The 14,553-nt window shown below is 44.0% G+C and overlaps 2 protein-coding genes across 2 annotated transcripts in view; one reads left to right on the plus strand and one right to left on the minus strand.

The window, feature by feature from the left end:
- The window catches only part of LOC101159638 (histone H3), a 21,526-nt gene extending 21,074 nt beyond the window's left edge, over positions 1-452 (plus strand). Inside the window, exon 3 of the mRNA XM_023959082.1 lies at positions 440-452. The gene's annotated coding sequence lies outside the window, so the exon portion shown is untranslated. The remainder of the gene's footprint in view (positions 1-439) is intronic.
- The window catches only part of LOC105354089 (sialic acid-binding Ig-like lectin 14), a 12,600-nt gene extending 2,985 nt beyond the window's left edge, over positions 1-9,615 (minus strand). The window contains exons 1-4 of the mRNA XM_011474969.3: positions 9,492-9,615; positions 2,991-3,347; positions 1,741-1,968; positions 706-966 (exon numbers count right to left, since the gene is read on the minus strand). Coding sequence (XP_011473271.2) covers positions 706-966; positions 1,741-1,968; positions 2,991-3,347; positions 9,492-9,546 — 901 coding nt within the window. The 5' untranslated portion in view covers positions 9,547-9,615. The remainder of the gene's footprint in view (positions 1-705; positions 967-1,740; positions 1,969-2,990; positions 3,348-9,491) is intronic.
- Between the last annotated feature and the right edge of the window lie 4,938 nt (positions 9,616-14,553).

Below are 14,553 nucleotides of genomic sequence, written 5' to 3' on the forward strand. Positions count from 1 at the left end.
ATATTATTTATGAGGATGAATTGCACAACATGCCAATATTGCAGAACATATTTCACTTTTCTTTCTGCAAATAAGTGTTCATTTGAATTTCTGTTGTAATTTTCGTTCGATTGTTTTGTTTGTTTCACTGCTGATCGATCAAACGGGTGTTGGTGTAGCTGTTAATTGTCAGACTTGCTTTGTGAAGTCTTCATGTTATTTAACAGAGGCAGTATTGTCATTTTCACTTTCACGTGTTTTCGTAGAGAGTGGCGTACGCCTTCTTTTGTGCGTACGCAACGTTTATAAATGAGGCCCCAGGTCTCTGATACAGTCAGTGGTTCACTCTGGATGGTCTGCAGGGTTTCACAGAGACGTACAACCACAAACTGACATTCACACTTAGTGACAGATTACAGACATGAACTGACCTGAGATGGAAGGAAGTCGGCCTGCTCAGTGAAAACCACACATGGAGAAGAAAAACATGCTAATTCCACACAGAAAGGTCCCAGTTAGGGTTTGAACCAGAATGTTCACGCTGTGGCCAAGAGTGCCAACCACTACACCATTGTGCACCACTGTGGAGGTAGAGACATCTGACAAGCTAGGCTAACACTCACATTAATCATCATTGATTATTTCACCCCAAATTCTCCAGAACATCAATCAAAGGACAGTTCTGCCTTCCTGCTAAACTCCATGGAGGAAACGTTTCTAACTTACCTGATCCAACCCACACCTGAACAGTGGAGTTCTGCTGGCCCAGTTGGTTCTGAGCCACACAGATGTAAAGCCCTCCGTCTTCTGCTGTGAAGTTACTGATGGTGAACGTTGGTTCTTCTGATTTCAGAGAGTCTTTGTTCTCCTTGAACCAGGTGAAGTTAGCTGCTGGGTTAGCATCAATGCTGCAGGTCAGAGTCACTGAACTGCCCTCCAGGATCTCTCCTGGGGGAGTCAGGGACACAGAGGCAGTTTGTGGAGCATCTGGAGAAAAACAACACAAATGATTTTTAGGAGAAATGGACAGAAGCATCTGAAAATGTGTGGATGAAGAACTGATCTGATATTTTATCTCATTTTTCTATCAAGGTTTTGGTTTCAGATCAGTGAGTTGGATTAGTAATTCAAATGGAACAGAGTCTGTTCATATAATTTACATGAAAATCTCTAAACCAACAGGCTCATCTGCATCTCTTTTAGCATTTAAGCATAAAATATAATCTTTCAAATACACCAAAACATAAAAAAACTCCAAAATCTAAGCAGAAGTTTCCAGAAATGCTGCAGCGTTGTCATGGTTACAGCTCTGACCTTCTGTCTGTGTGTTACAGACAGAAAACTACAAACTAATGTGATGAACTGCTGAAGACCAATAAGATCCCAGTCTGATGGGAGCTTTTGGAGAAACACTTCTGCTCTGAAAAACTCCTCTTTTCTCTCCGTCTTTCCAGGTTTTATGTTTCCTGGTTAGATTTAGTAACTTTGAGTCTCTAAAATATGAACACGAATTTAAAATTATGGTTATTGATTCAGATTGAAAACATCCAGAAATGAAACAAGTACTTTTCTTCCATCTACTTTAAATTAACTCTTTTTCAATTTATTTGTTAATAAAATTACTTTGTATTAAAAAAATAAATCAACTTTATATTTTATTCCAAAGTTACTGAAATCTTTCACAGAGAATAATAGACAGAAATAAAGACTCTTCTGTGTCTGTAGATTAATGCAGATTTATGTTTTGCAGAGTGAACTCACAAACTTCAGGACTAGGATGCATCCCATAATATCTCAGAGCACAAGAGATCCTGTCAGTGGAAGAAGTCCGGTGTCTGTACGTGAGCGTCTGACTTGATCTGGTTTCTTCTCCGTTTATGAACCAGGCATATCTATACAATCCACCTGGATCACATTTGTAGAAACACTTTAGCTGCAGGTCTGAATCTTCCTGCTGGTCTGATCTGGAAATGACCTGAACCTGGAGCTCTGGAATATGAAGAAAACATGGATGTTAGTGAAAGTCTGCAACACCATGAAGGAGGTCAGAGGAGATCTGCAGCTCCCTGAAGGTCAGGAAGAGTCTTCTCTGTGTTCTCTGGAAACAGTTGGATAACTGCTCCATCCTTCCCTCCCCACAAGTTAAGAGTCTGGGTGTCATCCTTGACAGCACTCTCTCCTTTACTGCCCACATAAATAGCATCACCCGTACAGCCTATTTCCACCTCCGAAACATCCGCCGTCTCCGCCCCTCTCTCAGTACTCACTCCACAGCCATTCTAGTCCACAGTCTCATCGCCTCCCGTCTGGACTTCTGCAACTCCGTTTTATCAGGACTCCCTCACAAAACTATTCACAAACTACAACTGCTCCAAAACTCTGCTGCCCGGATCAGAACACAAACCCCCTCAACTATGCATATCACACCTGTTCTACAAAAGCTTCACTGGCTACCAGTGTCTTTCCGGATTAACTATAAAATCCTTATCTTGACCTTCAAAGCCCTCCTTAACCTCGCCCCCCCATATCTGTCTGCCCTGATCCATGTTGCCATTCCCACCCGCTCCCTTAGGTCTGCCTCCTCACTCCAGCTTGTTACACCCACCGCTCAGCTGGTCACTATGGGGGGCAGAGCATTCAGCCGCTCTGCCCCCCAGCTCTGGAACTCACTCCCGCAGTTCCCTAAAAATCTGAAAACCCACCTCTTCAGACAAGCATACCCACCATAATTAATTTTATGATTCCATTTTTTTGTTTATTTTTAACTAATGTGTCTTTCTTTTAATTGTATTTTATTGTTTTCTATCTGTAAGGTGACCTTGGGTGTCTAGAAAGGCGCCATATGAGTAAAATTCATTATTATTATTATTATTATTAAGTTCAGAATAAATCTGTCAGGTCAGATTTAGAAGAAATGATCTGACAATCAATTCTAAGAAAAATGCTGGAAACATCAAACACTTTTAGATCATTGAATTGATAGAAATATTGATAATCTGATGAGAGTTTACCTTCAACAGTTAATCTCACTCCAGGTTCTCCAGTGAAACTTCTGTTCTCATGGTTTGTTATCAACCTGAACTTGTAAACTCCAGAGTCGCTCTCTCTCACTTCAGAGATTTCCAGGCGACACTTCTTTTCATATCTCCTGTTCCTCACTCTATCTTTGTATTCTGGATCTTCTCTTAGGTCCACAGGTTCTCCTTCAGTTTCAATGAACCAGAATCTTTTATCAACAGTGGTGCTAACATTGTTTATCTCTGCTGGATAATCATATGAGCTCCATATGATCACAGTTGATCCTTTATTCACACAGATTTCAGTTTTGGTGTTGTATCTCACGTTCCAGCCTTCATCACTCTGCGCTGCTGTAACAGAGAAATCATCACAAACATGTTTAGATTTATTGTGTGTAGATTTTATACACAAATGTCAGATTTACAGTTACACTAAATGTTGGTCATGTCATGGTGCCTCTGTTAGTTCTCCTCCCCCTCCCCTCTCTTGCTTGGCCTCATTCACCTTAGCTGCGTCCACTCAACTCATCAGCCTGCCAGACCTTCATAAGGAGCTCCACTACCAGGATTCAACACCAGTTTGTTGCCTCAAATGATGCTTAGTCTGGCCTCTCTTTGTTTCATGTTATGTACCTCTCTCCTTCACCTCACCAACTCTTTGTCCCGTTCCAGGAAACCTAGTCCCACGAGTGGACGTCCAAGCTGAGACGCCGAGCAGAAACTCATCTGAACTCACCTTACTCTCAGTGGAGCCTCGCCGAACGCCACACCGCCTCACGGGCCATAGCCGGACCTCCAAGCTACGTCTCGAGCCATCGACGATCCTCTGGTTTCGCCTCGGACCCACGGACCCTCTCCAGCCACGCCGCCTCCCTGTCGCATCGGAACAACCTCACCAGCGGAACAAATAAATCTGTTACTTACCACTACTCCTGTCCTCCTTCCGGGTTCCAGCATCTGGGTCTGCCTAGCCTAGCAAGCAATGACAGAACGAACTGGCCAAAATCCCGACCCAGCTGACCCGGAGGGACTCCGCCTCGCCGTTACCCAGCAGGGTATCATGCTCGGACGCCAAGCCGACCCCCTCACTCAAATGGCTTCCGCACAACAGGACTTATTCCGCCGACTAGACGGTATGACACAAACTCTCGTTGAATTAACTGGACAATATGCCAACTCTGCGATCACCCATGCCTGCTTCCGGCAACATCCCCGCTTCCGCTTCCGGTGTCATTCAGACTACAGAAAACTTCCGGCTCCAACTGGAGCCGTTTTTTGGTGACGTTGAAGCCTGCGGCGGCTTCCTTCTACAGTGTCAGCTCATTTTCCACCAAGCCCACAGGTATTATCACTCAGACCACGGTAAAATCACCCTCGTCATCAATTCACTCCGGAACAAGGCTCTACAATTGGCCCAAGCCTTCATCGCTGCCAATCCTATTACCCATCTTCAATACGAACGTTTCATTACTTAATTTTCGCCTTATTTTTGACCAACCACGTAGACAAGAGGAAGCCACTAGGCGCCTCTTAAATTTAAAACAGTGTGGTCGGTCAGTAAGTGACCACGTAATCGATTTCTGCATTTTGGCGGTTGAAGCTGGTTGGCCGCCCATAGCACTAAAAGGCGTGTTCTATCCTAAGATCCAAAGGTTCAGGGGAAGGTCTCTTGACTGAGGAGCAATAGTGGCTGCAGTTAAACAGTTCAACAAACAAAACGAACTCCAAGACAATACACGTCCTGAAGTCCAGTCCATTTGAGGGGTGTGTCTGCACAGCCAGGGAAAACCTAAGATAACCTGTGGTTTCAGCAATTCCACAACAAAAAATCTCTGCAGTTCATTATGGTTACCTGACACAGTTATATGAATGTCAACCGTACGTGCAGACACTTTATGAATGACTGCCCCATTGATGGCATGAATATGCAAAACTGGAGACAAATGTTCAACAGGAATCTTGAGTGTTTTTATTACTTCATGAGAAATGAAGTCGCCATCTGAACCAGAGTCAGTTAAGGTCTCAAGCTCCTCCTGAACTCCTGCATAGTTTATTAAGACCTTGGTTGAAGGCCTTGAGGGAGAAGAAAAAGACGAAATCAAGCTCACCAGTTCCCTCCTTGCTGATGAACCCTGTCGTTTCCCGGGCAGTCGCGCACAAAATGTCCAGACCGTCCACAGTACGAACAAAGTCCAGCTCCCATACGGCGCCGCCGCTCAGCGGGCGTCAGACATCCTGCACCCAGCTGCATGGGCTCCGGGGAAGGAGCGAAATCCTGGCGAGGAGTGCTGGAACGGAGCGGAGGATCACTCACAGGAGGAAGCGGGCGAGGGCGGGGACTGGTGTTGTGGCGTCGGTCACGACCCCGTTCCCGCATCCTCCGATCAATACGAACTGCCAGATCGATCAGCTCCTCTAGGTCCTCTGGAGTCTCCCTCGCCGCCAGCTCGTCCTTGAGGACGCTGGAGAGAGCCTGGAGAAAAACGTCCACTAGTGCCTCATCCGCCCAGCGGGTGCTGGCAGCCAGAGTCCGGAACTCCACGGCGTAGTCCGAGGCGCTGCGCGGTCCCTGCTGGAGGCGAAGAAGCTCAGACGCGGCTGCGTGATGGGGTGTAGCAGGGTCGAACACAGTGAGGAGGTGGGTTGAAAATGCTCGGAAAGAGCGGCAAAGTTCTGCTCCGCGCTCCCACTCTGCCAAACCCCATCGTTTGGCTCTAACCGTCAGAAAGCTCAAAGCAAAAGCAGCCTTGCTCTGCTCGGAGGGGAACTCGTCGGGGTTGAAATCAAAGTGGAGGCGACAGGAGGTGATGAAAGCCCGGCAGTCCTCAGCTGTTCCATCGAACGACTCGGGATGACCCAGTCTGGTTTGTCGGGTCGAAGGTGAAGGAACATGCTCCAGCCTGGAGAGACGATCGTGGAGCTGTTGCATCCCGGACATGAACCCACGCATCTCCTGAGCCAAGGCCAACAGCTCTTCACCGGCGGCGGAGCCTCCTTCATCCTATGATCCAGGTAAGTCCCTCAGCTGGGAACCTCCTGCTGGGTTGGTCATGTTCGCAGAGTAATGTTACGACTCGTGACCGAAGGAACCCAAACGCAGGAAGGAAGAACTCAAACTCGAACTCAAAGTAGACTGTCACAGATTTACTCGAAATCTCAAAGAAGTCAAACATCCAGTTGTACAAACAAACAGGACTCTGCGACACTGAAAACAACAAGGACAGAAACTTAAATACCAAACCACATAATCAGGAAACTGAAAACAGTTGAGAGAAACAGGTGAATACACAGAAGGGGGAGGAGGAGGGTGCAGCTGCCAGCTGATCCATGACACTCCGGACCTGAAAGACTCCCCATGGAGAGTTATATTCAGGAGGCACTATCCCTGGGTCACATACGACCTTCGTCATCCCCTGTAGGAGCAGGATTCTTCTTTGTGGAGAAAAAAGACAAGACCTTATGCCCCTGCATCGATTATAGGGAACTCAATCAGATCACTGTTAAAGATAAGTACGCTCTACCTCTCATTTCCACTGTCTTTGACTCTGTGCAGGAGGCTCGAGTTTTCACAAAGCTGGACCTACGCAACGCTTATCACCTGGTCAGGATTAAGGAGGGGGACGAGTGGAAGACGGCATTTAACACACCACTCGGACATTATGAATATCTGGTCATGCGCTTTGGGCTGACAAACACTCCTGCCGTCTTCCAGAGACTCATTAACAACGTCCTCCGTGACTTCCTTAATCGTTTCGTCTTCGTGTATTTGGACGATATACTCATTTACTCCAATAACCAGACCCTACATGAACAGCACGTACGCCAAGTACTCACCTGTCTACTCGAAAATTAACTATTTGTCAAGTCGGAAAAGTGTGAATTTCATTTCGACAGTGTTCAGTTTCTGGGATACATTATTGACATTCGACCCGACCCCGCTAAAATTGACGCCGTTGCCAGTTGGGAACCCCCCAACAGCCGAAAAAGACTCCAGCAATTCCTCGGATTCGCTAATTTTTATAGGCGGTTCATCAGGAACTACAGTAGTATTGCTGCACCCCTCACTCGTCTCACGTCCACCTCTCAGAATTTCCTATGGACCCAAGAAGCTCAAGAAGCCTTTGATCGGCTCAAAAAACTGTTCATCTCCGCGCCCATCCTGGTCCAACCAGACCCTCGGTTTCAGGGGTCGGAGCAGTCCTTTCTCAAAAGGAGCCTCAATCCGGTAAACTCAAACCCTGCGCATTCTTTTCAAAGAAACCATCTCCAGCAGAGCAAAACTATGACGTGGGGAACCGGGAGCTGTTAGCCATCAAGCTGGCCCTTGAAGAGTGGAGGCACTGGCTGAAGGGGGCGGAATATCCTTTCGTGGTACGGACGGACCACAAGAACCTGGCGTACTTGAGGACGGCCAAAAGGCTAAACTCCAGACAGGCAACGTGGTGCTTGTTTTTTGACCGCTTTCGCTTCACTATTACCTATAGACCCGGAAGCCGTAACATCAAACCCGATGCCTTTCCCGCAAGAACAGCTCTTCGGAACAAACTACAGCCAGCATAATCCCTTCCACCTGTATCGTGGGTGCCCTTACCTGGGATTTTGAGAACCGTGTCATCCAGGCTCACGGTGAGGAACCCGGTCACGCCCCTTGCCCTAATGGAACCTTGTTCGTCCCCACTTCCCTCAGATCCGAAGTTCTATCCTGGGGACACTCCTCCAAAGTGTCAATGCCATGGCGGGGTCCAACGTACCCTGAACCTACTCAGGCGTTGTTTCTTCTGGCCCTCTATGGAGAAGGACGTCCGGGAATTTGTGGCAGCCTGCTCCACCTGCGCACGTTCCAAATCGACCAATTCTGCCCCAGCTGGACTGCTTCACCCACTACCCACTCCCAACCGTCCTTGGTCACACATTGCCTTGGACTACATCACCGGACTACCCCCATCCCAGGGTAACTCTGTCATACTCACTGTCATAGATCATTTCACCAAGATGGCTCACTTCATTCCTCTAGCCCAGTTACCGTCGGCCACTGAAACTGCTCAAGTCCTGGTCAACCAGGTGTTCCGGCATCGCGGCATCCCCATGGACATTGTTTCTGACCATGCCCCCTAATTCATCTCCCAGGTCTGGAAGGCGTTCTGCTCCGCCTTAGGGGCCACGGTCAGCCTCACCTCCGGTTATCACCCTCAGTCCAATAGTCAAGCAGAGAGGGCCAATCAGGAACTGGAGGCAGCACTACGTTGCCTGGCGGCACAGAACGACAAGGACTGGTCCCAGTATCTACTTTGGACAGAGTATGCCCACTATACTTACGTATCCTCCGCCACTGGGGTGTCACTTTTCGAAGCCGCCTTCTGGTACTCACCACCTCTGTTTCCATCCCAGGAACTAGATTTGGCGGTGCCTTTGGTCCAGGAACATCTCCAGCATTGCCAACGCATCTGGTGCCAGACCACAGAGGCTCTCCTCCGCACCAAAGAGAGCAACTGTCGCATCGCCAATCATCACAGGGTGGTGGGACCCACGTACCAGCCTGGTCAGAGGGTTTGGCTCTCTGCTCGCAACATTCCCATCCATGCTAACTCCCGCAAGTTGGCTCCTCAGTTCATCGGACCTTACACCATAGAAAAAAAATCATCAATCCCCCTGTGTCCGTCTACACCTCCCTCACGCTTTTAAGGTACACCCCTCTTTTCACATCTCACAAACAAACCCGTTCAGGAAAGTCCTCTGTGCCCGCCATCCGCTTCCTCGCCGCCCGCCCGTGTCATCGACGGCGCTCCTGCCTTCACGGTCAGTCGTGTCCTGGACATTCTGGGTTGTGGGTACCAGTTCCTGGTTGATTGGGAGGGCTACGGTCCTGAGGAGTGATCGTGGAGCCTTGCCGAACGCCACACCGCCTCACGGGCCATAGCCGGACCTCCAAGCTACGTCTCGAGCCATCGACGATCCTATGGTTTCGCCTCGGAGCCACAGACCCTCTCCAGCCACACCGCCTCCCTGTCGCATCGGAACAACCTCACCAGCGGAACAAATAAATCTGTTACTCACCACTTATCACCTACTGTTTACCTTCCGGGTTCCAGCATCTGGGTCTGCCTAGCCTAGCAAGCAATTATAGGTCAACATTTATAAAAAACAAGTCAGTTTCTACATATTTATGAAGTTTGGCATCAAAATCCAAAACAGAGAAATGTGAGGATGATTGACTGACCGACCAGCTTCCATAAACCAAACAAAGACTGATGTCCAAAAACAAACAACTATAAATAATGAACACAAACAATGATTGAACCTCTAAAACCTTCAGAAACTGAACCACCAAACACCAACAGTCAGAAGTGAAGAAGCAGCAGAAACAGATCTGAGCTAAAGAGACTGCAGCTGCCGCCTGAAAACTGAGGATTGATCGGAAGATTTCTGAGCATTTTCCTTCAAATCTAAGTTCTTCAGAAAGAAAACTGGATTTCTAAAAGGTTGTTAGATTTTTACCTGCAAACCAGCAAAGAACAACAACAAATCCTTTCAGTGCTGCAGTCAGACTCATGGCGTCTCCTCTCTCTGGGTTCCTTTCTTCACAGAGTTCATGAGCTGCAGAAAGAGTTTCAGAGAAAGAGTGCTGCTTTCCATCCTGTCAATGGAGAGGAGGAGTTTGCAGAAGTTACTCTTCCTCTTCCTATTAGCATGTATGAACGGAAACAGAGGTGTGAATAAATAAACCAAAGTGAAAGAACAAAATGATCTTGAATTTTCTTAAGAAGAAAAAGGAACCAAAAGACTGTTGGATGTTGAAACTCATTATAGACTAAAGATCAAGTTTGCACAGAATTTTCTTTTATTCATCAACTCTGGAGAGGAAGAGGAGTCAGAATGATCTGAAGAGAATCTTCATCGATTGCAGAAACAGTTTTCCATGTAAAATATTTAACAGAAAACTTCAAATATGACGCTGAATCAGATCAATTCTGAAAGAATCTTCAGTTTTTCCTGATGTTTTTTTAGAACATTTGAGAACAAGACAGTGATGCATTCTGGGAAATATTTGAAACTGACAACTCCCAATAAATGTGTTATGTGTACATTTATGAGACTTTCCGCAAAATAAAATAAAAACAATGATAAACTTCAAAAGTAATGAAAGACAAATGTATTTATTACACAACCAGGTAAATCTTTAAAAAGACGTGTATACAATTCAATGCTCATCATTATGTGGTTGCTGTGACTCATTTTTTCTGTTCTTGGGTAAAATTTAGTGAAGTGAACTGCGTCGGCTTGCTGAATTGGTCCAGAACCCAGTTTAGACGACTTCCATGGAGTTAATTTAGTCTAAATAATCAGAAATACACACGCTCTAATTCACAACTGTAATGTTACACAAACGTGCAATATTAATTTGGAAATGCACACATTCTGTTTCACCAACACACATGTGTTTTACACATGCACAATAAGTCATTCATTCATTTTCTATTCCATTTCTCATGGGGCTGCTGGAGCTTATCCCAGTCACTTGTGGGCAAAGGCAGGTGACACCCTGGACAGGTCACCAGTCTGTCGCAGGGTAGAAATCCGGTTCTGATCAGATAGATTCTCTTGAAGTAGCATAGTCCAGTGAGAACACATGATCACATTAAACCAGTAATTATTGCTACACATTGCAGATCAAGTAAACAAAATCAATGGCTTATTGGTTGTAATTCAAACCTTTCAGTAATCATTATTGCACATTACAATGTAATACTCAGTGGTTGTAATTAAAAGAGCTTTGATTATTTCACCACAATCAAGTTCACACATGTATTTGGAATTATTCAAACACCTGTTGATCCTTAAATCCTCTTATCTTCATATCCTGAAATCAGAGTTTCTTTATACATTTTCTTGAATATTTGAACATTTTTTGAGCTCATTACTTAAACCGTTCCAAAGTTTAGTGTCACACACCGACACACAGAAACCTTTCTTTGTGGTTCTTATCAATTTGATCTTGAAGTTCCTACATCCCCTCAGTCTGTAACCTCCTTCATTTTCTAAGAACTGTTTCTGGATATTGAATGGTAACGATTTCCCACTGATTCTGGATAGAAGTTGTTGGTGTAAAAACCCACAAGGTCAGTTTTTAAAATCTAGATTGATAAAATAAATTGTTTGTATGATCAAGATATCCGGCTTTATGTACAATTCTGACGGCTCGTTTTTGAAGTAAGAAGACAGGATGTAGTGAGCTCTTTTAATTATTCCCCCAAATTTCTATACAGTAGGTGAAATATGGTAGTATTAAGGAGCAGTACAATAAATATCTACTGTTGTATTCTAATATATTTTTAGATTTATTTACGATTGAAATACTTTTGGAGACTTTAGTTTGTATGTGTCTGATGTGTGGCTTCCAACTAAGTTTGTCATCGATAAAAACCCCTAAAAATTTGATTTCTGTAACACTTTCGATTAAGACACTATTTCTTTCAATTGAGAGCTCTTTATTTGCGTTGTAGTTTCCAAAAAACTACAACGCAGTTTTATCTAGGTTCAAAGATAATTTGTTGTAATCCATCCATAATTTTATTTTGTTTAACTCTGTGTTCAACACCTTGATAAGTTCCCTATGATTGTCTGTAGAATAAAATATATTTGTATCATCAGCAAATAATATGAGTTTCATAAGCTTTGAAACATTGAATATATAATTTATGTAAATATTGAATAGCAGCGGGCCTAGAATTGATCCTTGTGGGACACCACAACTTATCTCTTTGGTTTCTGATGTATATTCATCAATCTTGACATATTGTTTTCTTCCCGTTAAATAGCTTTTGACCCAAGTTAGCGCTAGTCCTCTTATCCCATACACTTCCAGTTTGTCCAGTAGGATGTCATGATTGAGAGTATCAAATGCTTTTTTTAAGTCAATGAAAATTCCAGCTGCATATTTCTTTTTGTCCAGAGCGTTTGTGATTTCCTCCACAGCATCAATGATAGCCCATGAGGTAGATCTATTTTCTCTAAAACCATATTGGTTTTCATTTAAAATGTTATGTTTTTCAATAAATAAAGCTAATTTATCATTTAATATTTTTTCTAAAATTTTTGAGAATTGTGGAAGAAGAGAAACAGGTTTATAGTTTGTAAATTGGTGTTTGTCTCCACTCTTATAGATAGGAATCACTTTGGCTATTTTCATTTGGTTTGGGAATCTCCCAGTTTGTAATGATAAGTTACATATGCATGTCAGAGGCTTTGATAAACTATAAATGACTTTTTTCACCACCTTCATATCTATATCCTCACAATCTTTTGAGTTTTTACTCTTGAAATTATTCACAATTGATATCAGTTCATTTTCGTTCACATCAGAGAGAAAGATTGAGTGTGGGATCCTGTCGATGGGTGGATTTTTGTTTTTACTAGTTTTGCATTTTGGAATTTCCGCTGCCAACTCTGGACCCACGTTTACAAAGTAGTTATTGAGACCATTTGCTGCTTCATTGATGTCATAGCTTTGACCCTTCTCATCTGTGAAGTAATCTGGATATGTTCGCTTTTTTGTCCAATTTTTAATGATGCTATTTACAATATTTCCCAAACTCGCTTTACGTTGTTTTTATTTTCATTCAGTAGATTATTGAAGTACACTGTTTTACTGTTACGTGTTATTTCAGTTAGTTTATTTTTATATGACTTATATCTTTGTTCAGTTTCTCTTGTTCTCTGTTTTAAGAATTTTTTATAGAGGTTATTTTTCTTTTTACAAGCATTTATTATTATACTTGGGTCTTCCACTTTCGGCTTCTCCCATCAGGGGTCGCCACAGCGAACGAGTCGCATGGTAAATTTGGCAATGTTTTTTTTTACGCCGGATGCCCTTCCTGACGCAACCTTCTCAAACCGGGCTTGGAACCGGCAGAGGTAGAGAAGGGAACAGGGAGCAGCCCGGAGTCGAACCCGGGTTTCACGGACGGAAGGCGCCGCAAACCAGCACGAGCTAAACTGGCTCCAAGTATAATTATTATTATACTTGGGTCATTATTATTATACTAGGGTTTATCATTATTATTATACTGAGTACAACTGCAGTCATTTTCAGTATGTTCCACTTTCTCATGAAACTGTTCCACATCACCGTCCTCAACACCGCCATCTGGACGTTCATTTTTCTACCATCTGGCATCCCTGAACAGTATCCCATCTCTCTGGTCATGTCGCCGTCCAAAGATTTCTTCATCACAACGATGCTGTACATTTATTTTGGTCCTTTCCCCTTTGGTCTAAAGTTTGTAACTTCATCTCCGCCCACATAGACTCAGACTTCCTTCTGCCTGTGCTTAGAACATGTAGTTTGGCCTCAGCCATAGTCCATAAAAAGAACAATTATATATAATGAATCTCATTATAATTTTCAAATCATACTCCTCATTTTTCTATCTTTGTCAATGAGGTCAAACAACACATGAACACAATAAAACATTCTGACATTAACCCCTTGTGCTATCCTAGGCACTTTAATGTTGGGAGGTGGGTCATCTAGACCCACTAGACAGAGCTCTGAACCTTTTTTCTTCAATGATTTATGATCTTCACTGGTGTCCATGGATTACATGAAATCTTTCCACCTTTTTCATGGTAGGGGGAATACATCAAAGTAAGGGGGGGGGGGGGGGTCATCTGGACCCCATAGGATAGCACAAGGGTTTCAAAAGTGATTAAAACAGTCGATCTGTGCGTCAGTTTCAATGTCTTTGTGTAAAATGTTATAAAGAGCCCCTGGCTTGTTCTTTTGTTGTATTGAACTGTTTTATCAGTAAAGTTTGTTATGAAAGAAAAAACTACGCCATCCCAACAAAGGCAAAGGAATCTGGCAAATCTGCGTCCTGTCCCTCGCCACTCTCAGCCAATCACAAAGCAGTGTTCTTCTCAACATCCCCCCTCCCTCAACATCTAAAATGAATTTATCAGGGACAAAAACTGGATTTTCTCTGTTTAACTGAATCCTGCCATAAACTTCTGGATATTTCTGCCTCAACCCAGCCACTCCCCCAGGACACACCTACATAGAAAATGGTGGGGGTACCGCTGTCGTTTCTAATAAGGGTTAGGGTCAGTCATGGTCCTGAATACCACCTTGGTCTATGTCTGTGTTCTGGAACATCCCATAATTTACCTGAGTTCAGAAAAATCTGCAGTACTGTGATTCATGAAAAAGATGCTTTTCTAATAGGTTGTGCTGTAAAAACGCTGTACTTTGATGAAGACTTTCATTCATGTTGTAGTGATGAGCAGAGTGATAAACATGCTGTGCTTTAAATTGACCAGCTGACTTATTTTAAACCTTTGGATAAGCAATATGCTAATGAGAATGAAAGAGCAAATTTAAATTTCCTGCCACGAAAACTAAAATTCTGTTTTAATATCAAATCTAATCTCTCTTTTTGGCACAAACATGTTTCTAATCTTCAAGGCTCTAATTCTGAAAGGCAGCCGGTTGGACCAATCACACTCGGTTTGGTCTGGGAGTGTAACCAATCACAGCCCGCCTCAGCTCGGTGGGCGGGAC

This window comes from Oryzias latipes, chromosome 1 (genome assembly GCF_002234675.1).
Source record: "Oryzias latipes chromosome 1, ASM223467v1".
Lineage (NCBI taxonomy): Eukaryota > Metazoa > Chordata > Actinopteri > Beloniformes > Adrianichthyidae > Oryzias > Oryzias latipes.